The sequence below is a fragment of the Agelaius phoeniceus genome, chromosome 6 (assembly GCF_051311805.1).
Source record: "Agelaius phoeniceus isolate bAgePho1 chromosome 6, bAgePho1.hap1, whole genome shotgun sequence".
NCBI lineage: Eukaryota > Metazoa > Chordata > Aves > Passeriformes > Icteridae > Agelaius > Agelaius phoeniceus.
Genome location: NC_135270.1, coordinates 37,284,508 through 37,308,874, shown reverse-complemented (window position 1 = coordinate 37,308,874; position 24,367 = coordinate 37,284,508). Strand labels below are relative to the sequence as shown.

At 38.7% G+C, this 24,367-nt stretch overlaps 1 protein-coding gene across 4 annotated transcripts in view; it reads right to left on the bottom strand.

Moving 5' to 3' along the window:
* NUBPL (NUBP iron-sulfur cluster assembly factor, mitochondrial) overlaps positions 1-22,711 on the bottom strand; it is a 78,474-nt gene extending 55,763 nt beyond the window's left edge. Inside the window, exons 1-4 of one of the 4 annotated variants that reach the window (XM_077180429.1) lie at positions 22,522-22,711; positions 21,530-21,677; positions 19,209-19,243; positions 8,345-8,435 (exon numbers count right to left, since the gene is read on the bottom strand). In XM_077180429.1, coding sequence (XP_077036544.1) covers positions 8,345-8,435; positions 19,209-19,243; positions 21,530-21,677; positions 22,522-22,662 — 415 coding nt within the window. In that variant the 5' untranslated portion in view covers positions 22,663-22,711. Of the gene's footprint in view, positions 1-8,344; positions 8,436-19,208; positions 19,247-21,529; positions 21,678-22,521 lie in introns of those variants that run through there. The other 3 variants (XM_077180430.1, XM_077180431.1, XM_077180432.1) reach the window with 3 other exon arrangements.
* Between the last annotated feature and the right edge of the window lie 1,656 nt (positions 22,712-24,367).

Below are 24,367 nucleotides of genomic sequence, written 5' to 3'. Positions count from 1 at the left end.
GGATTTGTGATGAGAACAGTGTCAAAAACTGTTCTGCTTCTCATGCCACCCCATCATCAAGCAGGCTGGGATGACACAAGAAACTGGGAGGGGACACAGCCTGAACATATGACCACAACTGACCAAAGGGATATCCCACACCATATAAACTGGGGAGACAAGAAAGAAATGGGAGTACATTCAACATTATGGTGTCTGTCTTCCCAAATAACAGTCACATGTGATGGAGCCCAGGGCTAAGACACAAGGAGCCATTCCAACTCTTGGCTTAGTTTTTGGAAGTGGTCTGTTGAGCAATAAGCACAAGCAGAAGCTTACATTCATTCCTACCCCATCAGGTAAGTAAAGAGTGTTATTCCACAAGATTGTGATGTTGTGCTACACCTCCTTAGAAGGCATAATACTGCTTACAAAAAGCAAAGGCAGCTTATTAAATATCAATGTAGTGGATCATGCAACACCCTAGTAAATGTATTTTGAGCTCACTAGCTCAGCAAGCTACAAATCTGCTACAAATGCAGAAAAGCTGCTCTGAGTTTTCAAGAATCTGAACTAAGGAGAAAATTGGGGTTTTTGGGAGAAAGACAGACAGAAGGAAGCCATTGGACAGGAAGAGTAAAAAAGTGATTGGGCTTTACTTGTGTAAACACAGATGTCTCCTGCCACTCTGGATGCCTTAGGGAGCTGGGATTTGTACATGGCTAGCAGATTTGACAGAGGGCACAGGGAGAGACATACCTTCTGAAGGGACAGCCAGAAGCCTGACACCACACTCCAGGCATCTTTAAAGTAGCAGTGGTTTCCTAAGCAAAGGCAAGTGAATTCCACCCACAGAATGGTAAAGAGGAAAGAAATGCCACAGAGAGGAGAGGAATGAATAGCAACAGGGCCCCAAGGTTCCTTGAAATAAAACAGTGACACCAATCTATGAAAGAGGGTAAAGGATGCTGTCACCAAAGGTTAGTCAAAGTCATAAATTTTAAATCCTTGCTTTAACTGTAATCATTGTTTTAACTGCTTATGCCAAAAGCCTAGAATATTCTATGGCAAGTGACAGACTAATTGAGACTTCAGGCTTGATTTCACACTGTGTTGTAAGTTTATTTGCAGGATTGCCCCAGAAATACAACAATTTGTATTTTAAGCTTGAAGAGCTCCACACAAGGAAGGCTGTGATTGCCCATTACATCCTGCACTAATAGTGTTATCTAACCACAGAGACATCCCAAATACTTAACCAAAGCAAACTAGTAATGAGACTTAAAGAGCATAATTCCATGCTCACTGTTCAATTTCATGAAATATGTGCATAATGAAATGCAACTTTTCCCAGGAGATTTGATTCTCATATTTAGAGGGTCTACCAGTCCCATTACCTGGGAAGGCATTACAGTTTTTTTCCTCCCAACAGACTGCAGAGGAAACAAGGCTCTGTAAAAGCTTTTTCATTAACAGAACAGTTTTGCAGATATGACTTCAGCAGTCCTACCTAAAAGCAAAAGAACTAATTGCTTGCTGGAAGACTGTACTTCAAAAGCAAATCTGGCACAAGTAAAGAGCACAGTGATTTAGAAACATCTTTGTTACATTTTAAGGCAGCACTGACTTGTTATGTTTAAAACACAGGGCTAGTTTTAAGCATCATGCCATTACTTTCCATCACAAATGTCTTCCTTACGATTGCTAAAATAACCCACATTTTGAAATGCCCTCAGATCCCCAAGGAGACAAAAACTCTATTTATAGTGGATCAAAAGATTTATTAGACTAATTTAGACGGGTCCTTTTAGTTCATTATATCCACAAGGAATGAAATAGACTAACCCAACGTTCAGTTTAACAGGACAGACATCTGTCCTGACACACAAAAACCTCTGGGAACGCTCATGTCATTTGAAGCAATGGCTTGCTGTTGTGACAGGGGGACTGCCCTGGTCAGTCACATAACAGGGTGTCAGACAGCAGAGCAGAACAGGGAGGAGCAGGAACCCCAGGGGCAGAGATGCATCAGCTTTAATTTAAGACCCAACTTCAAAAAAACATTCCAGTTAACTAAAGATTTCATTGCTTTCAAAGCACAACTAGAGAACTCAAGGCAATTGTGTCAATAATGTAAAATACTATAATCAAGACCCCTGCCCCACCCCTCCCCCCCCAAAAAAAGGAAATTTAGGTGAAAAAAGGAAGGGAGGAAAAAAATGTTCAAAGAATTATGTGTAATTGTGCTTTTGGCTAAGATAGAGTTATTCTTTTTCTTAGTAGATGGTATGGGACTGTTTTGGATTTCTGATAAAAACAGTGTTAATAACAGAGGGATATTTTTGTACTGCTAAGCAGTGCTTACACAGTCCATGTGTTTCCTGCTTGTCACCCCACCCCACCAGCAAAGCAGGCTGGGGGTGCACAAGGAACTGGGAGGGGACACAACCAGAACAGCTGATCTCAAGGGGATACAAAGGGGATACAAAAGGGATATCCCACACCGTATGGCATCACGCTCAATATATAAATGATTATGACCATCAGCTAAAGCAAATGGAAAGAGATGCTAGCTTTTCAACTCTTATTGTCATTTTTGGCCTCTGGGCTCTACAGGGAAAGGATTAAACCACTTTTTTTCCTGGTTTTGATCTATTCTGCTTCATTTCTCTATTACGAAAAGCCACTACATTGTACTGCAGAGAAGGAAAGAGAGACTACAGCAAGAAGCCCACGGAGGGAAAAAAAAGCACAAAAGTGAAATTGCAAGGTAAAAATATTGAGAAAATTCAGAATTAGTTGCATTCCTTCAATTTTTCTTCTAGTAGAGAAATGGAAACATTTATTCCTCTGAAATAAGCAAAAAGGTAAATACGTTCAGTCTACAAAAGCATGATTTATTTCTTTTGTTTATGCAAGTATAATGAAAAGAGTATCTATCATGTTCCTATAACAAAGCCATTTTGCAATTTAATTCCAGTTTTTATACCAGTTGAACCAAAAAAACATTTGTATCTCTAAGAATAAACTTTATATTTTAGTAAGTATCTGCTAGCCACACTTCAAATAATTTGAAATTACTGCACCACAGGATTAGCAACATAAAGAGTAATACGAATCTGCCTTCAAGTACTTCAAATGTATTATTTCAGGTTACAGTGTTTCAGTAATTTATACTAGAATGGCATTTGGCAAAATTTCATTTGCCATTTATCCAAAAAGACTGGTCTCAGTAAGAAGCTTTAATTACTACACTACATTTCTCATCTTATACTTTTTGTAATTGTATGAATTTATTTATAATGAAGAATAAAATTTTAATAAATTAATTCCCTAGAGGTTTTTTTCCTTTTAAATAGCAGCTAACAGCTGTATGCCTATAAATAATTACTTGCAGAATTGTGTATCTGCCATCTCCTTTCCCTTCCAAGGTCTTTGATTTTCTCCACAAGTGAACTCAACAATAGCTGGACTAATTCACCTTGAGGTTTATTGTTACAGGTTTGAGGGCAACAGTCAAGGTCCAGAATAGAAGACTAAACATTCAAGTAGTCTTCTCATTTTCAACTACTTGATCACATTTGAAAAAGCCTCAAAAATACAAACCACAATTAATTACAACATTCTCATTAATTATTTTGTCACATGTAAGACACGTGGGACTATTGTACTTCCACCATCCCGATAAATTGCGGTAAGACATCATCAAAAGTAAAACAAAGGGTTTCAGTTCAGACTACTTTCAAAATAGAATCAATAAAACATATCATTAGACTATAGACAATCTAAAAATCATTTGCTCACCAATCAAGAGCTGGTATCAGCCACAAATATTTTTTTTTTAAAGAATCAAATGTAGGGTTTTTTAAAAATTTATCATGATGCCATTCCACTGATAAAGCATGACAAATACAACTTCAAGACTTCAAGCTTTACTTGTAAAGTTAAATCCTTAGCAAACATCAAGAAATTTCTTCAAAATCATTATGCTATGTAATGTTTTGTCTATTTCACTGGTCTACCCCCAATTTTCTATTTATGACTCTCAAATGAATGCGCCACAATCCCTTAATACTATTCCAGCAGACATCTTTAAACAGTCAAAACTATTTTAAATTTTCACATTCTGTTATGAGAGTCTGCTATCACAGTCTTAAGATATGCAAATGTACCCCAGTGAAAAAATTCAGGTGCCCATTTCTATAGTTCCTGCAATTTTATTTGATTCAATGGGGCAGCCACAAACACTGTTAGCTTTCTCTAAGAAATTACATTTTATTCTAAATTGTGAAAACAGATGTCTGCTACTGATCTTTTGAATATACTATTTTATTAAGAAATGAAGGACACTGAAGCTATCATAAAATGGCAATAAAATTTTGAAATACTAAGAGTAGAGTCACCTGTCAAAGATTTACGCACCAAAACCTTCATAATCAAACTAAATAAAGAAACTTTATCTGGCAAAATAGCAAATGTTTTTGGCAATATAATAGTTTTTACTCTCTGACATCTAGTTTAAATGGCAGATTTAAAAGGAAAAAAATGAAATCATGTGATTCACTAAGCCAGAAAACTGCTTTTAACTAAATTACTTAGGGAAAGAATAAAAGTAATACTTTTGGAACTTATGCTATTAGCATTGCCCTGCATATATATTGTAGCTGATGGTAATATTAATTCCATAGTTAGATAATCCTCCATTAGCTAATTAAATTCAATGGTGAACTTATTAACCAACATTTCTCTGACCATTTAAAGTATTTTGAATGACAGCCTATTAAATGTTAGCAGACTTTTCAATGTACTACAGTTTGCAAAATTAATTTAATGTAGTATCTTCCATTTATACAGACTCCTCACTAAGAACTCTCAATTCATTTTGAATGCTTAAATTATAGCATGATAATAATAACTTCTATTCAGAAGTAATAACTCCTGCATGGACTTACTGTGTGTGGTACTGGGCATCCTTAATCCCTTTTCATGTGAGAGAGGAAACAGAAATCAAAGATTGCAGAAGTGCTCAGAACCTCCCAGGATTAGTCTACAGATTCACTTTCAAATCCATGTCTCACACTGAAGAAAGCATTAAGACTTGAAACTTTTTGTTTTACTGCTATGTTATGAAAAATGTCTTTAACTGACTTATTGTTACGTAGACATAGTTTATGCATTTCTATAACACAGAACTGCCTGGGCTCTCTCATTTGGTATGCAGTATTTCTTCAGAGTTTGTTTTACTCTTGAAAATACAGTAACAAACCAGATGATAACACTAAACCTCATTATAGCAAAATGCAAGAGTCATACATGTTTTTATATCAATATATTTATATACACCGCTATATGTACCATATATATATACACACACACCTATGATTGATCACTTCTTTGCAAGCTTACCCATCTGTCACTCATTAAAGGAATCCTTGATTAAACTTTAATTAAAGTTTCCTATGTCATTCCTACTTTGCAATTAAACCATCTTTGACAGTACTTCTCTTGCTGTTACTCGCCAGTTTCATCAACTCAATAGTTAAAAATACACAGAGTAGTGAACAGAATCCCTGAAATACAAATTCTATCTTGTTATTCATACCAAATTACTGTCTTTCTCAGCAGACTTGTGTCATCTGTCAAGCTTTTGAAATATACAAATTCATTTTTCTGTCTGTTAAAAAAAGGCTATGTTCTTTAAATCCTGATATTTACTTGTACATTCCACACAGAAGTAGAAAGAATAGATTTCAGTGATCAAAATGTTAGTGCTTACAAGACAACAGCAGAAGTTTCAGCTCAGGGAAATCTTCCAATTCTTTTCTATTACATTGAATTCTGCATTTCTAACAATGCTTGAAGCTTGTTAAGACAAAGCTTACAGTGCATTCTATTCAGCTGTTTACCAGAAATATCCAGTCACTGAAACAAAATTGAGCTGCTCAATATCAGAGTGAATACTAAGTTCTAGCATTCCTAGCAAGTTGATTTCTACAACCATAAGAAACAGACTGGGCAATTTGTGGCTCAAGACCCAGACTTAAATTAGGTATGGACTGATAAAATACATAGCAAAATGACCAAGGAATTCTAAATTATCTAATCCATTTTTCAGACAGTGAGGGAAAACTGGGGAGACAAAAGTCAGCGTCACATAATGAAAAGAGAGATTTGAACACCACAACATAGTCCCTTTTGTGTTCACATTGCACAATGCACTTCAAATACAAAATTCATAGCAAAAAATCTATTATGGGAAAACACAGCCTGTATGACATTCATCCTCAATAGAGTTCAAAGTATCAGTGAATGCAAGAATACTTCCATTTGTATCAGGAATTCAAATCCTACTGATGATACATGAAAAGGCTCAGTTATTTGTTTATTTATCACTCAGCAGCCTTTTGGCTTCAAAAGATATAACAAAAATCCAATAAATAAAACTAAGTACTCTCCTCCTCTCTTAGGAATTTATCTAAATAAAACCTGCATTTGTAAGCTCGGTTCTTAAACGTAGGAAGTACTCAATTTGATGACTGTCTGTACAAGCACATGCAGTGCATCAGTACATGGAAATACATTACTTTTTCTTTATCCAGTGTACATGGCATAATCATAAGGAGACAGAATTTTAATTATATAAGAAATCCTAAGTTTGCCACATTAAGTCTTCAGAGGCTGATACTGCAAGCTTAATAACAAATTTTTAAAGATACTGACACTGTTTCATTCTGCATGCTTTATGCCATGTGAGAACATACAGATCAACAACCATAATACCCATATACACACACAAATTCAGATGAGTTACAAATGAACATTCTACAACAACACTAGAGTAGATATAGAGGGATGGAACACATCTCCTGTGATGAAACACTGAGAGCATCATGGCTGCTTAGCCTAGACAAAGACTCCAGGGACACCTCACTGAAGCCTTTTAGTACTTAGAGGGGACTTGAAAGAAAGATGGAGACAAGTATTTTAGCAGGGCCTGTTGCAATAGGACAAGAAGTAGTAGCTTTAAATTAGAAGAGGGTAGGTTCAGACTAGATATAAGAAAGAAAGTTTTTACAATGAAGCTAGTGAAATGCTGAAACAGGTTGCCAAGAGTGGTAGTGGACATGAAACACTCAAGATCAGGATGTCTGAGCAACCTGACCTAGTTGAAGATGTCCCTGCTCATTGCAGGAGGGTTGGACTAGATGACCTTCAAAGGCTCCTTTCAACCCAAACCTTTCTATGATAAAAAAAGAGAGATCATGGCATGAAAAGAAGCAGAAGGAATATTTAACTTTCCTTTTACTAGCAATTGCTGCCCACAAACATTGCAGTTGATGACTTCACTGAAGCCTTTCTATGTCCTGTTTGAACTGGTACATGTTCTTGATCCCTCCCTGACAACACATATGGCCAGTCCGTACTGTCTTCAGAAGGATCCAAGTACATTTTAATGCATCAACCAGCTGCTACAGTGTGTGATTAGTTTAGTATGTGGTTACATGTTTTTATTATTTTACCTACATGCCCTCTCTCACAGGATAATCAAAACAAGGTATTACAAAAACCGTATCACCCCAGTGTCCCTACCACCCTAAAAAAACACACTGCCTTACACTCAAACATCATATGAACAGGGTATCAAGATAAGGCCATTCTTCACTTTCATCCTTGGTTGGCCTGGGTGAAAGTTAAACGTCTGAAAGGTAAAGAGAAAGATGGGATCTTTCTACTTTGGGTCACCTTATTTCTCTGAAGACTGCTCTACCTGAATTTATGTTTCCCCAGAATTCTTCCAAGTAGAAGGAAAATTAGGAGTTTTATCTACTGTCTTCACCTTCTGGTAGGAAAGTGACCACCACTGAGTTCCTAAATGCACAACTTCAAATACAAATTAGTGAAGTGGCATGGCACATTTGGCTTAAGAGAAATCAAACAGAATCATTTTAATGACATTTGAAACAAGCTACCATGATGATCCTTCTCTTACTGTTTTTTTTTAGTGCCTCTTTCCCTAGATTAGTTGGTTTTGTTCTTTAACTGAAAGTTATCTATTGTAGGATACTACATATCAATTTTAGAACTTCTGATAAATAACCTTCCCTTCCCTAGAGTCTCTAGTAAAAATACATGAGACTGCATGGACCAAGATTAACAAAAAAATAGGACTCTGAATATGCTCCTAGTTGTACATAGCAACTTTGAAAGTAACCTCAATAATAGAAACAAATAAATAAATACATACATACACTCAGTCTTCACCTTCTGTTTGCATCCTTTCTGTGCCACACCAAGGAAGCACCCATGAGTGGACCATGCTCCTCCCTGTACAGAAAAGACAGCAAGAAAAATCCCTTCCACTTACTTGGTGTTAATTCTGGGTTTCCTTTTAAGTTCATCATCTTTGGAATTGAAGGTCCATATATGTCTGCATCAAGCAAACCAACTTCTTTCGCCTGTGAAAGTGAAAAAGAAAAGAAGTGAAAAGAAGTAGTTGTCAAAATGTCCTCCTTTCTGCATTATTAGCTCGATTTGAGACATCAGTTATCACTGTTTCCTTTCTCTCTAAATAGAAATTGAAGAATGAAATATAACGATGTCTACAAGTTGGGTCAGTTGCCTTGACAAGAGCCAGATTCTCCACACAGACAATCCTTACTTGTACAGTTTCTTACTTAAATTGTAGACCACAGACTTTATATTAATAAGCATTATAACCAACATTCTCTCTATTCCATGTAGTTTTATACAAAACTAACACCTTAACATTTTAAACAAGATATCAAATTTTATTGTTTAAAAAAAAGCCAAACAAAAAACACACACACAAACAAAAAAAAGCAAAAAAGAAGAGGTTCGTAAGTATATGCAAATGAATGCAATTTAAATCATACTAGTGATTAGAAAGAGTGTGAAAATCATAAAAAACATATTTTTATCTTCCATTTAAGTGGCCAGAGTACACTTTTCCAGACATCTTGAAGTTACTGAAATGCAAGTCTCTGAAGCTAGTTAAGCAGGCATAACATTTTAATCAAATACATTTACACAAAAGTAGGCTAAAAATTGGCTTATTCAACTACATATGGTACATTAGGCAATAAACTTTAAAAAAAAATTATTTCAACTATGTAGTCTAGACTTACAAAACTCCTTTCTATATTCTTTTTTTTAATAGATACACATACATATTTTGTGGAAAATAAACTATTTTTCTACAGATGGCAAGACATAGTACCAATTACTAAGTTCTGCAAATTAAGTAGTAAAGAGCACGCCCTTTAAAGTGCTGAATGTCAAGTTTCTCTAATATAGAAAGCTAACTGTATTCAACATTCTGCAAAATTGCAAACAAGTATGTTTAAGAGCTTGTTTGAAAGGTTAAAGCAGCAAGAGGAGCTTTTCCAACAAAGCCAAATCAGACTTCCACTGTCAGTGTTTCAAAGTGTGTATTTCATTTTTTGGGTGATGTTTTCCTAATTTGGTATCTTCTATTAAGTCATTTTGCTATCACAATTTTGATGGGAAAGATGGAAAGATAAGTTTAAAAAAGTATTATCATATTTGACCTACTACATACTTTAAAAAATAAGATTTTACTGCAAAAATCAACCAAATTTGGATTCAATTATTCAATGTACTTTTTATTAACAAAACAGAGCAAAGCATATATAATTATATGGATTATTTAATGTAGATTTTTTTAACACTTTTTCTTTATGATGTCTTGTGAAAACTATCAGACAAAAGTTCAGGAGTTACTGTAACACATTCTTCTTCTTGCCTTCCTTGCAATTTCAAAACCATTTAAAAGACCCATATTTAAGCTAGACTCTGAAGACATGGAAAACAAACTATTAAAGCTTCTCTGTTCTTGTACAAAATGCAGATTTTAACAGATTAGAAAGATTCACGACTCAGTCCATGTCGGCAGATAATCAAACGTATCAAAACATCATCTACAGGCTGTTCCACCTAATTCCTTCTCAAATGAAAGCAAGTAATTACTAAAAAACCCACAAAGTGTTTTAAACCTGATGACATACTTCCCCTGAATTTCTTGAGGATTTTCCCCCTCATGCAAGGACTCTGACTATTGATTGACTACAATGATCTCACAGCTCACCAGAGTTTCACTTTCAGAACAAAGGGATAAAAATTTAAGATGACCTAAATTAATTAGAATGACTTCATGACCTCCTGAACATATAATCAGGTGTTCACCACTACATTCCCAGGAGTCAGCAGCACTGCATCTACTGTATCTATATTACCCAACCTAAGTGTACAAAATTTCCTGAACTAAAGAATAAATAGATCCATGCTGGAGAAGAACATCCCAGAGGACTTTACAAATTCAGCTACTACTTTAAATTACCAAGCTAATACAATAAACCTGACCATTTCTCTAAAAAACTTTCACACTTCTTCAAAAGTAAGAAAAGTGCCTGTTTGTGACATGCACGGCTTTTCATGGATAGCGTTCAATTAAATTCTTGTCATCAAACAGAAGAATAATTAACAGATTCTCAAGTTTCTACGATTCATGTTAACAAAAGCAGAAGTGTTCCTGTAAGCCTGGTGCTTTCTACAGGATTATAGGAAAAAGGTCTTTCAGAAATCTTTAAATCATTGACAAAACCTCATCTAAGATAGCCTAAGGCAGGGGTTTTTTCTTTACCAAGCAATTCAACACGTCAGGTAAGTCGAGTTCACTATGCCTAGAAGCAGCAGCTTACACAGAAAGCATTGGCCTAATAAGCTATGCTCTTCTTTCTCCCAAATATCCCTACTTTTGCAGTATGTAAACATCCCTAGAATGCCAATAACCCTTTACTCAAGGTTTAATTATCTCAGAAAAGTATTATGGCAGCTACCAAGGGATTTTTTTAAGACACGCACAGTACAGTCCAGATCATTTCTTCCAGCATTTACAATGTTTTAAATCCCCAAGAGAAGAAATAATATGCACACACCTGGATGCTACCACATGAAACTGCTAATCAGAATTACCAGATACCTCTCATGCTGTGTGAAATATAATCCAGATGCATGAGTTCTGATAATTAAAAAATTAAATTAGATTTTAATAAATTGGTTCCCCCCCCCCCCCCCATACAACCTAACCTCATATAAAACAGCACATCTTTCAAAGTATTGTATTAAAACAAATCCTAAGAAAACAACATAACATCACACAAGGTAAAGAAAACCATCTGGACAGAAGGAATAGATTACGGAGAATCAAAAGCACAACCAAAAAGGCAACTTAGGAAAAAAAAGAGGAGGGAAAAAAGCCTCTAAGATTCCTCTTATGTTCTCTGACATATTTTGATATACATATACCTCTCATACCAATGGTGCATCTTTTTATTCTTAAATAATCCTCATCACACAGACAGAAATGCAATACTTAAAGCACACCCAAGCACGTACAAGTCCCCCTGCTACTAAGTGTTTTTCAGAGTGCAGCACACACCACTGCTAGAGCCTCCCTTGGCACTCTGGCAGGAAAAGGACTCAGAAAACACAACTCCATCACCTCCTCATGGCTGTATTTTCTCCTTATAAACATATTTCTCTCCTGTGCTATTAAACAAACTGCATTCCATCTCCCCAGATGGCATAGCAATAACCAAGTTCAAAACAGCTGTTCTCAAGTGTAACATTTGTCCTTTTCCCTTCACCTGCCCAGCTGTGAAAGAAAGTTTGAATCAATCTTCACGTTTACTACACTTGGAAAATATTTTCTAGAGACCTTATTTTTGGTTGCTTTACAGCAAATTCTGCAGCTTAAGCACTAAAGATACAAGTGACAATGTAACCATTCCCATATGGTTTAATCATGGTCACTGGAAGCTACTTTGAAAAAATATACAAACACATGCAGTATCATTGACCTCTTCATGCAGCATAAGATCCTTATCAAAATTCCAGCAGGCAGAGACCATGAAATCAGAAATAAATATATTGTCAGCACATGAAAATACAAAAGTACTCCTATGTCAGCAAAAGCTCTACTTAAAAACTCACAAATATTTACCCGCTTATCAATGCTTTTAAGGTTTTCCCATTTTAGGTAAACAGTCTCTAGCACAGGCTAACTACTACTAGGATTTCCTATTTCTGCAGCACTGGCACTATCATGGTCTCATCTGATCACTGGTGACCTCAAGAACATTAAAAAATTTTACAGAATAAAGAACTGTAACTCCTCTTTATCTTCTACTTTTACATCATTGACTAAGTAATTCTTTCTACTTCACTTCATTATTCTTCTCAGCAAAATTTTAATTTGCCCATTAGACCTCTCTAAAGATTTCTGACAAACATTCTTCATGAGGTACCATAAGTTACATAATCACTGCAGCTCTTAACCCATTAAAAATACAGTGAAGTTTTCATTCTAATTTAGAAACTTCTCTCATCTACACGAAGAATCAAAAACTAGTTTTCAAAGTCACCAGGTACAGATTCTATATTTACAAGAAAACCAAATTCTACATCAATAGACAAAGAAGATATTCTTGCAGATATCCCCGAGAGATGAGAATTCTACAGCTTCATTTTGTGCAGTGTACAAATTACAGGCACAGATAACCTTACTAAAAAGATCTTCTCCTTTACCTTCTCTGGCAAGATTCTCTACCTAATTAAATTTCATCTTAGTCTTTGAACCTGGCCACTGCCCTGTGAGTAATAGAGATTTGGAAGAAAGCAGTGTTCTAAATTAATGATTTTCAAGCTCTGAACTTAGTCGTAATTCTTTTGGGGGAAAGAACTAAAATGAAGTTGTTGAAGGCCAAAGTCCTGGCAGGCAGAGATCATGTAAAAAACTAATAAATTTTGCCTCCTTTTCTTTTCCTTATGCAGACTAGAAAGTATTGACTTGCTATTATGTTTGTTCTCTTAGGCAGGCAAATGTTACTGTACATAATCCTTGTTCAGGTGGCATAAATTAATGCTCATGACAAAAAGGATCCATATCTTTCCTCCTCTTACCTCTTTGAGCCTTAAGTTCCTTAAGACCTGTTCCATCCCTCCCTACACTTCCTTTATGTAGGTTCCCTTTCTGTTTTTCAGGGAATATTGACTACAAAATCAATTAGATTTTCCAGTAACAAATTCTCAACCAAATGCATCCAGTTTCATTCCCATATCACAAAGGACCCCTCCACACAATTCTGTGTGCAGTGGAGAATCTGGTGATATCACTTTTTTCCAAGTTACAAATTCTTTATTGAGGAACAGACCTGATTAAAGACTAATAAAAAGAACAGTTCACAAAAAGCTTCTATAAATAGCTGTTAATCAACACAGCCTGTGTTACTGCTAAACATCCAAAGACTCTTTGACAGCATTAATTTAATTTTTGCTCATATTTTCTGAGAATTTTTCCCATACTTGGTAGGGTATATGTATCCCCACTGGATGCTAGGAGATAGTATTTTCCTTTGAAGTCAACTCTGTCAACAACCACAGCTCCCTGGTGTTTAGCCTGGGAGGGATAAAGGCACAGGTTAATGAGCTGTTGTTGTTCTATACAGTGAAGAATCTCCTACACTAGAAGTGCTGTAGTCCATTCCAGAGACAGAAGTTCCAGCTTTGCTAAGTGAAGGTGCCAGTTACTTTAAAGCTGGTTCTCTTAATCCACCACCAGGACTCTCAATTTACCCTTTTAATGTCATTATAGACTTAGAGCTAATCCCAAAGTGCAAGCAGCAACACATAGGACAAAAGGGAACTTTAAAATCAGGATAGGCTATGGATTCCTCATTTGACATACTGACACAATGAATAGCCATCTTTTAATCCTTAATTCTCTAACTCTTTCAGCTGCACGCTATTTAAGTGCCTAGCTGTAAATTGGATTAAGGCCAAAAACGTACCACTGCAGTTTCTTCACCCTATCCTAGAAATGCAAACTTGCTTTAAACACTCAGTCTGCTACTGGTTTAAAAGCACTTGTCCTTTATATGAAGTGTTTTCAATTTTCTGCCAGCCACAGGACTTCTCCAGCACTTCTTTTCCACAACAGGCTGCACTAGCTCCTACTCAATGTTCTTAACAATTGCGTACCAGTACTTCAATCTTGTTTGGCCTTTCTGCACATTATCCATCCTGCTGAAGAAAAAGAACTCAATATAGAACCATTTGAAAAATAAAATTACCAAAACAGAATCCCCAGCATTACCACATCTCTACAAGATGCCTCTCCACTTTCACAGCATGTAACATTTTTATAAAAAAGGGTTCACCTTTCACATCAGTCTCTCTGGTATCTTTCAATGACGTGAAGACTAATGGTATTTAATTTCAAAACAGACCAAAAAAAAAAGGAAATTTTCTTCAAATTAAGCATATAGTTATCTGATTTAAGTAATATATTTTAGGAGGTCTATTTCAAAATATATTTTTTAATTTTATTCATTTTTATTTGAAAAATAGCAAAATGTTTAGAGCATTATTATATTTTTTTCCAATTGATCTAAAAGCTAAGTTATCACTGCAAATAAATCAAATCAATTCTAACTGGCATGTCCAGCATTAAGAAACATGCATGAAGGCCTTAGCTACAGTGATTAAATTCTTCTGACTCTATGCAAGAGTTAAAAATGCTTAGAAATCAAACCCAAACAACTAGAAAAGCAACTCAAAACTTGTCTTCACGCTACGATTACCCAATGAAGGATCCCATTATTGTCTAAATTCTTCAAGATTTGTTTCCCCACGTGGAATTTCTTCCTTACCAGCAAGAAATGTATATGCATTGTAAAATCATCTATGAATGCATCAGTCAGGTATTAGCCTGGGGAGAAATGGTTCAATTACACAAGCCAAATATTAAAAAAAAAAAAAAACCAAAACACCAAAACAAACAAAAAAATAAAAACCCCACAAAAACAAACAAAAAAAACCCCAAAAAACAAACAAAACAAAACAAACCCAAAAAAAAACCAAAAAAAAAACTGGAATGTAAAAAAAGTAACCTGGGTGGTTTTATGCAGTTTTGAAATGTGTGAGTTTTGATTAAATACTCTATTTGAAGAAATTAAAATTCATTTTATGGCCACAGTAGTGAGCTGACACGAAGAGTCGGTCCTACCTACACCATCACTATGCTGTAACTGACTATTACAGGCATGAGAAATAGAAATATTCCCCGCCTGTGCTGATAACGGCCAGATAGCCAGGTGAGATGTGTGTCTCAAGAGCAGAGCAGGCGCGGTGCGCGGGGACAGCCCAGCAGCGGCGGGGACACAGCGCGGTGGCCGCGGGGACACGGTGGGGACAGCGCGGCAGCGGCGGGGACAGCGCGGCAGCGGCGGGGACAGCGCGGCAGCGGCGGGGACAGCGCGGCAGCGGCGGGGACAGCGCGGCAGCGGCGGGGACAGCGCGGCAGCGGCGGGGACACGGCGCGACCCCCGCGCGGCTCCCGCGCCCCGCCCGCCCCGCAGCGCCCGCGGCCCGCGCGCCCCCTGCCGGCCGCAGCCGCCATCCCCGCGCTGCGCAGCAACCGCGGCCTCGGCTGGGCAAAACGGGGAAATCCGCTCCGCTGCATAAAAATCACCCTTGGTGCATTGCCCCTCTTGGTCCTGGTCTGCACCACCACCCAGTAACCCCCTGGCGCTACGCCAGAATACGGAAAACTGCTGCCTTTCACCACGTGCCCCAGTACTGCAGGCAGAAGCCACTTGCTTATGCGTACATGCTAACTTGGTCCATATGGTTTTGCTTCCTCCTCTGTCCTTCACAACGCAAAAAACATTTCATCCTATAGTGAAAATGTAAATCTTCCCTAACGAAAAGGCGAGCCAAAGGAAATCTGACTGGGGAGCTTGCCTCACAGTGACAGCACAAGCATGCAGCCTCCCAACTGGATTTGTGCCATCCTTAGTCATGCACAGCTGGTGTTTGCTCACTAAAATACTCTGTTCATAAACAAGCAATCCCTACCCTATTATTGCTGCCATCTATTAATTCAACTTGTTTCTACTACAATAAATTGTCTCTGGCCAGGCAGCTTTCATAAATAGTCATTCTAGTCTGAATATGAATTGTCCTGGCACAAAACCCAAAAATTCTTCCCAAGTGCTCCTAGGGGAGCACAACTGACTGCTGGTACATCAAAAGAATGAAAAGAATCAGCTGTCAAACTAAGCAAGCAATTAACAATAGAACACAAGGGTAAAACTTTAAGTTATTTCTTAACACAAAAAGAACACTGTATAGATTTATAGGCCTTGGTACAGGCCCAAGAGCTTATATATTTCTTAACTAATCCATCTACAACAGGTAACCCAGGGAACCAAAAAAACTAATATTGCTAGGAAGGCATAAGAGGCTGCCCTGCTTGTCTTCCCTGGCTCTGAATCAAGAAACAAAACCAACCAACCAAAAAAAACAAAACAAAAAAAAAATCCACCAAACTACTCTGTCGTGGACGTGGTATCTAGGCATCTAAATGAACTTCTGTCTTGAATTATTTACCCTGTAACCATGAGGTAAAAATACGCAAAGCAGACTGAGCACCAGCATGCAAGACGTTGAACACTGAAATTCTAATCCTGGCTCTGCCAACAACACTGTGTGACCATGACAATGTCCAAGGCTCTGCTGATGGCTTAGTACTTCAGGCCATCACTACAATAACTGAAAAAGCTGTCATGTTAAAAAAAAAATTAAAATACATATATCAGTAGAAACAGTGGGGGTTTTGTTGTTTTTTTCACTACAGAAGGTAGATTTTTAAAAGATGGAAGGATGTTTTCTTTTATCAAGAGGACAAAAAATCCTTTACACTTTGGTAATCTTCCAATTTATGATACACCAAACAATAAGATGTCACAGCAATCACTGAAAGTAGCAAGAATCTAATCCCATCTCCTCTTAAAGGAGAGCATCTTTCACAGATCTCACTCACCAGAAAACAGATGTTTTCAATAGTCTTTAACCTGTTTTAGCTTAGAAAAAGAACACCAGTGACAAGCATAGAACTTGTAACAGACTATGAAGGAAGCACAGACCTTTATAGTCATCACCTTTATTTTCCTCCACAATTCCTTTCTTTCCTCCTTTAAGCAGTACATCAAGTTCAAGATCAGTTTCTATCAATTTGTGTTTTGTTTATAAGAGAAATAAGGGCAGTTAATGAAGTTGCAGGGACCTTCTGAAGCTCTGATCAACTAACAATCATTACTGCTTCTTCTGAAAGAGATGAACTTACAACAGCAATGAAGGAAACAAAAACCATGGCAAGGTGAGGCACCATCAATAGTCACTAGACGTAAAATAAAGGCATCCATTGCTGCATACCTGAGGACAAAGAAATTCACTATAAAATACAGCAGGAGGCACCAATGGACTCTGAAAAACAACCTCCTTATTTACTTCATTCACCATTGCAAAACTGAAAATTGCAATGATTTATAGAATTCAGAGCACTGGACAGTTCCAGTCTGGAACAAGGTCACAGAGATTTTAATTTTAAAACCTTATCTCACAAAATTAATGAACTAAAATCAATGTGAGTACACAAATGAACAAACGAGCAACTTCAAGCCCAAAGGTTAAAAATAAACATAATGCATGCCATTAATTATCTTAAGGAAAGTAAACCACAGAAGAAAAAATATATTAATGCATGAACCAACAAGAGAGTTGTTTATTTAATCCACTTTAATTTCGTACTTTCTAACTTGAAACAACATCAATGCACCATTTCACCACAGTAACAGCTTGCTAACCTGTGAGCACCAGTTCACACAATTCACAGCTATTTCATCAATTCCAGCTGCTCTTCATTATTTAACATCCACCAGATGCTGGCCTCCAACTTCACACACCACCACATAATTGTAACATCTAAACTCCTAAAAAAGGGCATAATCCCAAAACTTGTGTATGTCAGAATTACAAAGAGATACTTTATCTAAATATATTTTAAATGCATAAAACTGCATGTTTGAGAAGTATCAGACACCATCTAAAAAGCCCATAAGCTAGTACAGAAAGTTATGTGCAACTGGTTCACACTGTTTCCATGGAGCTACTCAGTGACCATCCCACAACACAGATCACATTGCAGAGTTGTTTTTAGGGTTTTCTTTTGCAAAAGTATTAGAGCAAATGCTATGTTTTAAACTTGATTAGAAGGAACCATTTAAACAGTTCTGCTTTTCAACATGACAGATTTTTCTCTGAGATCCAATTATTCCAACAGCCTATTTAAAACACAGAATGAAAGACTGTGAAATAACAAGATCAGATGCCATCACAAAGAGTACATACTTCATGTAACAGCTTTAAACACTCTTCTTATTAAATGTGACTGAGTTTATGGAAATATTTTTAAATCTTTTACAAAATTCCTCCACGAAGTTTGCAGATTGCATGTAGCCCTCACTCCTACCTGTTGCTTTTTGTTTTACTTGTCTTTTACAACAGGAAGATGCTACATTTGCCTGATTAAAGTACTTGAGTACACTTTGTATTTAATGTTTTATGAGTACAAAGCCTGCATCATACACCCTCCCATTGCAAAGGAGACTTGCTTCTGAGTTTATCTGCATGGCAATAATGTGCACAATGGAACTACTCCCAATGTCCACAGCAGCAGGTGGACATAAAGAACACCTGTGGTTTTTACTCTTGAATGGCTTCTACCATCTATTTATAGTCCGGGCAACAGTTTTAGTAATACTGAGCTGAGAAATCACTCAAAAATTTTTACTTCCAAGCTTTAGGGAAGATACATAGTTTTGGGGGGTTTTCACCTTAGCTGTTTATAAAGTATTTTGATACATAATTTCTCCAGAAACAGTAAATCTGTGAAGCTATAAAAAAATGGTTTGGACACTATTCAGCACAAACTCCAATTTTTTTCAAGTCAGTGTTCTGAAGTGGTAGAATTATTTATTGTCTCCAACCTACAGAAGCATTCTCCATGACATCTATACATCCTTCCAGAATTGCAGTTAACGCAATTCTGTGACGCACCAGGGAAAGGACAGAGCCAAACCCAGAAGCAGGATGAGATCTACTAAGTTATTCATGGTACTGATAAAATATAAACAAACTGACAGAAACTCAAAAGCCCACCAAAAAAAATAGAAATTAACTAAATAAAAGCATTAATTACATTAAGTGTATGCAACTGCCCTCAGCAGTAACCACTTAATTTATGACACACATTTCACATTAAGGCTGATAATGAAATGTTCACCTACCGAATCATTTGCTGCTAGGGCGAGGGCTATATTTACTGTAAGGAAGAAGAGGAGGAAAAACAAAAAGATTAAGTGCAGGAAAACTTAATTCCTAAATATTAAGAATGTTATCACTGCTAACAAGAGAAAACATTCAGTAATTATGCCATGCAATAGTTTTGTTTATATAATTTATCTGAAATTCAGTTGTTCATCTGAACCATCAAATTTATCCTCATGGTAATACACAAGAATATAGATTTCCTTCACAATATTACTAATTAAAACATTAATTTTAAAAGGCTGTCCATTACAGATACATGTAAATGCTTCATTTACATTTCCAATATCTTATTTAATGCTTGTTGAACCCTGATTTTTTACTTTTAAATGCACAGGAATGAACTCACAGTTTTAATTATTATTTATACATGTGTTAAATTTTATGTAGAAATTACACAGAGATACCAGTTACAAGAATTTAAATTCAGGTATTTGTTTGCAGACACGAGTAGAGTAATCTGAATTTGCTTTTCAAATTATTTTCATTTTGTAAACTGTCAATTGATGAACAGGTATTTGGTATTTTTAGTAACCTACAACAACCAGTCTATGTATTATAATGATATACCTTTTGATGGTTAAGAAACACAAGTTTTAACTGTTTTGCATGTCTTTGTACAGGTAGGTGTATCCTGTGTATAGGATGGACAATAGCTAAATAGAAAAAAAACACTTTTTTTTAAGAATAGTTACTTTTGGTACAGATATCATATTAGTCTGTTCTAGAAATTATTACTCAGTCTGTTTCAAGCATGGCTGAACTACAAACCCCAAAATTATACATTCAGAGCTACATCCATGTGTTATCCACAACACATGGAGATGAAGAGCAGACATCCTTCAACTAAAGAATAACTCTTCTACAAAGAAAGAGATCTTTAAACACATTTCTAACACTTTACAGAGGTCTTTTCCAAGAACTTTACTTTCAGTGTCATAGTATCATAGGGTGGTTAGGGTTGGAAGTAACCCTAAGGATGACCCAGCTCCAAACCCCTGCCATGGACAGGGCCACCTTCCACTGGACAAGGTTGTCCAAAATCCCATCTAACTTGGCCTTGAATACTTCCAGGGATGGGACAACCACCCTTGTCTGGGCAATCTGTTCCAGTGTCTCACCACCCTCACAGCACAGAATTTCTTCCTAGCAGCTAATCTACATCTCTCCACTTCTGGTTTAGAACTATTCACCCTTGTCTTATCTGCCCATATAAAAAGTCATACTCCTTCCTTTTTGTAAGCCCCCTTTAATTACTGGAAGGTTCTCAAAGAGTCTCCCTGAAGAGACTCTTTAAGAGTTTCTTCTCCAGGCTAAACAAGCCATATCTCTCAGCCTGTCAGCAGAGGTGCTCCAGCCCTCTGATCATATTTGGACTTGTTGGACACACTCTCACAGGTCCTTCTTATGCTGGGGGACCCAGACCTGGACGCAGTGCAGCCATCCAGCCAATTCCTAATCCACCAAGTGGTCCATCCATCAGCTCCCAGTCTCTCCAGTTCAGAGACAAGGATGTCATGTCATTTGATAGTGACAAATGTTTTGCAGATATCCAGGTTGATGATAACAGTCATTCTTCTCTCAACCACTGTAAGAAGGCACAATAAATGGTTTTTTGCACATGTTGGCACAACAAATCTTTTTCCATTCTCTCATTTATTTAAGTTTAAATCGATTTCTGCAGTACTGGTAACCCATGTACCATCTTATTCTACCACCTAGGAACAGGTGGTAGAGAAAAAATTAGAGAAAAATTAATTCAAAACCTAACAGTGGAGTTGAGAGAAGAGTTCAAGGTACTTCACAAAGCTCTGATCAATTTGTGTGGTTTTAAGTACTGCTTCGCTTTTTCTTTATAAAGCATCTACATATGTAGTTGAGAAAATTGAAGAGTCCTGATCTGGAAACTTTCTAAATATCAGTATCCTCTACAGAGAAAGGCACTGCATAGGCACACCTAAGCAGCCAGGGAAGGAGGAACAGTGTTGTTGCACTAACATATGATCCCTTTCACCTCAGCCTACATCACCTCTGAAGATGCCTTGATATCTCAGGACAGTGCTGCACTATTACAAAAATATAATTTCAAAGCTAAATTCACACCAAAGTTAAAGCCAAGGTTTCTGTATCCAAGTAAATTCCCAATGGCTGCAACAGGACTTGTCAGAGGTGAAGTGTTATGGAACCCAATCACAAGGTAATGACACAAGCACCTAAATATTCCATACAAAATACTATAAAATGCACAAAGGAAATTATTTAAAAAATAAAGAAACCTTACCTGCTGTTGTTGATTTTCCAACTCCCCCTTTTCCAGAAGCCACAACCACCACCTGCTTAACCCCTTCTATGGGCTTCTGCTTTGGCAGCCCTCGCGACAGGATCCGCGCACGTTTGTCCCTCAGAGCCTCATCCCCAGAGCTTGAGAACTAACAAAACCAAAAAGCAAGTGAATGCATGTGCACCAATCCGCAGTTCTCGCAGAGAAAGCTGACAGGAGGAAACCTACATGCACACTGAGAAATTTTCACCACTTGTCTAGAAAAACATTCTGCACAAGGGCTCTCCCTCCCAAAGGGAGTCTGCTTCACAGGCAGGAAAGGACTGGGCCAACTTAAAACAACACCAGTCATAATTTTTTGACAAACACTTAAATATGCTTGATCTTAACAGTCAAAGATAAAAAAATGCATTGAAATAAACCAAAACGCTGCTTAAAAGTCGGAAGCTTTGTGAAACAGACTCGACTTGGCGGTCTTTTCGGTACAGCTGTTTCAGGCACAACAATTAGAGTAACAGCGCAGGAGCAGGAGCCCGAGGTGCTGAGGGCAGGCGCTGTCCCTGCCCTGAGCCGTGCCACAGGAGAGCCACACACGGGGCCCTCACGGCTGGACGAACGGAGCAGCTGAGCCGAGCTTCCCGTCAGGCAGCGTCCCACCTGCTCCCGGCTGGCACAGCGGTACCGCCTCGGGCGCTTAGCACCGCGCACTGCTCCCACCGAGTTCAGGCGAGTGCGGGTAAAAAGCGGGCAGAGACCGTCCATCTTCCTCTCCTCCCGGCCCAGCGCTGCCCCAGACCGGGCCCCGCCGCCTGCAGCGACCGCATCCCCTCCGGCAGGGACTCAGCTGCTGAACCGGCTGCCGTAGGACACGGCCCGGCAGGGCACCCGCCCACGGACAGATCGTCCCGCCTGCCGCCCCACGGCAGCCCCGCAAGCACAGGGACAGCCCAGCCCGGCCCTCGCCCGCCCCGTTCCGCTCCCGCCTCACTCACCGCGGAGCCGGCGGACGGAGCGGCGCAAGCGGCGGGCGCGCAGCCCGGGCGGCCCCGCCGCGCCGCGGGAGCTCTCCCGCCGCCGGCGCCGGGCAGGAGGCGGGCGGCGCGGAGCGCCCAGCGCCAGGCAGCGCCTCCCATGCCCGCGGCCGCCCCGGGCGCGCTGAGATGGCGCCGTGCGGCCGCGCCTCGGCCCGCCCCCCGCGCCGCGCTCCGCCCGCCCGCTACCGGGGCTGGCGCTGGGTGGGCTCGGCAGCCCCGGGCCGGCGCGCAGCCTGCGGAGCTGAGGGTGCGGCGCCGAGAGGTACCGCGGCTCCGGAGCTGCGGGAAGCGCCCCGCGCCCTCCCGCCGAGCAGCGGCACTGGGAAGCAGCAGCACGGAAAGCAGATCCCTGCCGCTGTCTGTAAGGCACCGGGGCCGCGGGATCAGCACCGAGTGACCGCACGCAATGCAAACTTGCTCGGGCTAATTCCTCATTATGCTGCATTATAATAACACATTGTTCCAGCAGAGGCTCGTTCTGGCGCTCCCTGCAGTGCTCCTTCGCCTCGTCGGTGCCTTCTGAGTTCTCATCTTGGCCCGCAAAATGTTTGGGCAAGAGCTCGGGCCCCTCTTGGTTTATGTCCTTTACAAATATTATAAATGCATCCCATTTCCTCCTTTAGATCGTTACGTAAAAGAACAAAGAGACCTGTAGCCGAGACAGGTGCCACCTGTTTGGTGCTTTCTTTGCTTATTTTGATTTGGATTTTTTGGTTGGTCGGGTTTTTTTTTTAAATACTAAAGCACAGAATCTCAGAAGTTGGAAGGCCACCACCATGGATCATCTGGTCCAACCTCCTTGCTCAAACAGGGTCATTCTAGAGCACATGCCGCAAGATTGTATCTAGATGGTTCTTAAATATTTCCAGTGAGGGAGACTCCACAGCCTGTCTTAAAAATCTGTTCCAGCGCTAGGTCAGTTTTTCTTCCTCAAATTCAAGTGAAACTTCTGTGCATCAGTTTCTGCCCATTGCCTCTTGTCCTATTGTTTGGCACTGATCATTGTTCTGGTGATCGTTTTGCTCTTCCATCCAGTTTACCCTCACTCAGTAAAAGTTCATCAAAACCCATTTCTGTTCCTTATGTCACGTGAGATTTGCTTAAAGTTTTAAGACACATCATCTCCCACGTCTCTCCCACCTGCAAGCCTTGTAACCACCTTGTGGAAGGAAATTAGATTGGTTTGACATGATTTGCTCTTAAAATTCCATTAACAGTCCTTATTCAGCAAGTGATATTATAGAAATAATTCAGATCTCAGCAATTTCAGGTCATTAGTTTGCAAATATAAAATACAGTGTAGACAGTCATTTGTTGGTGTCAGTCGTAATATGTAATGGATCAGAGGATTTTACATCAGTTTAAAGTGTTATTATAATATTTCTTTCACAGTGAACAGAATTTTCACCATTTTAAATGTTTCTTTTTAAAATTATATTATTAAAAGTTCTAATCAAGCATTTTGCTAAACCCCACTATTTCCAAAGGCATGTTCCAATGCTCAGCTACAAGACATAAATCACAATGCTGAAAATAGGGGGTTTTTTCCCTATCCTTGAAGTGATTCTCATTCAGCCTACATTTTTGATGTACCAACATGAGCGTATTTTGCCTATCTACAGACACCTGAAGAGGTCAAATCCTTTCCCAATCATTTACCCTACTGTCAAACTAAACTGAAAAAGAATCCTGAAAACCAACAAGCTGCTTTGTTTTGAAACTATGATACAGACTCCAGGGCTTTTTTTCACTGCCTCTGGAAATCATGTTACCTCTTGCATTGCAGGAAATTTGCATAATTGTT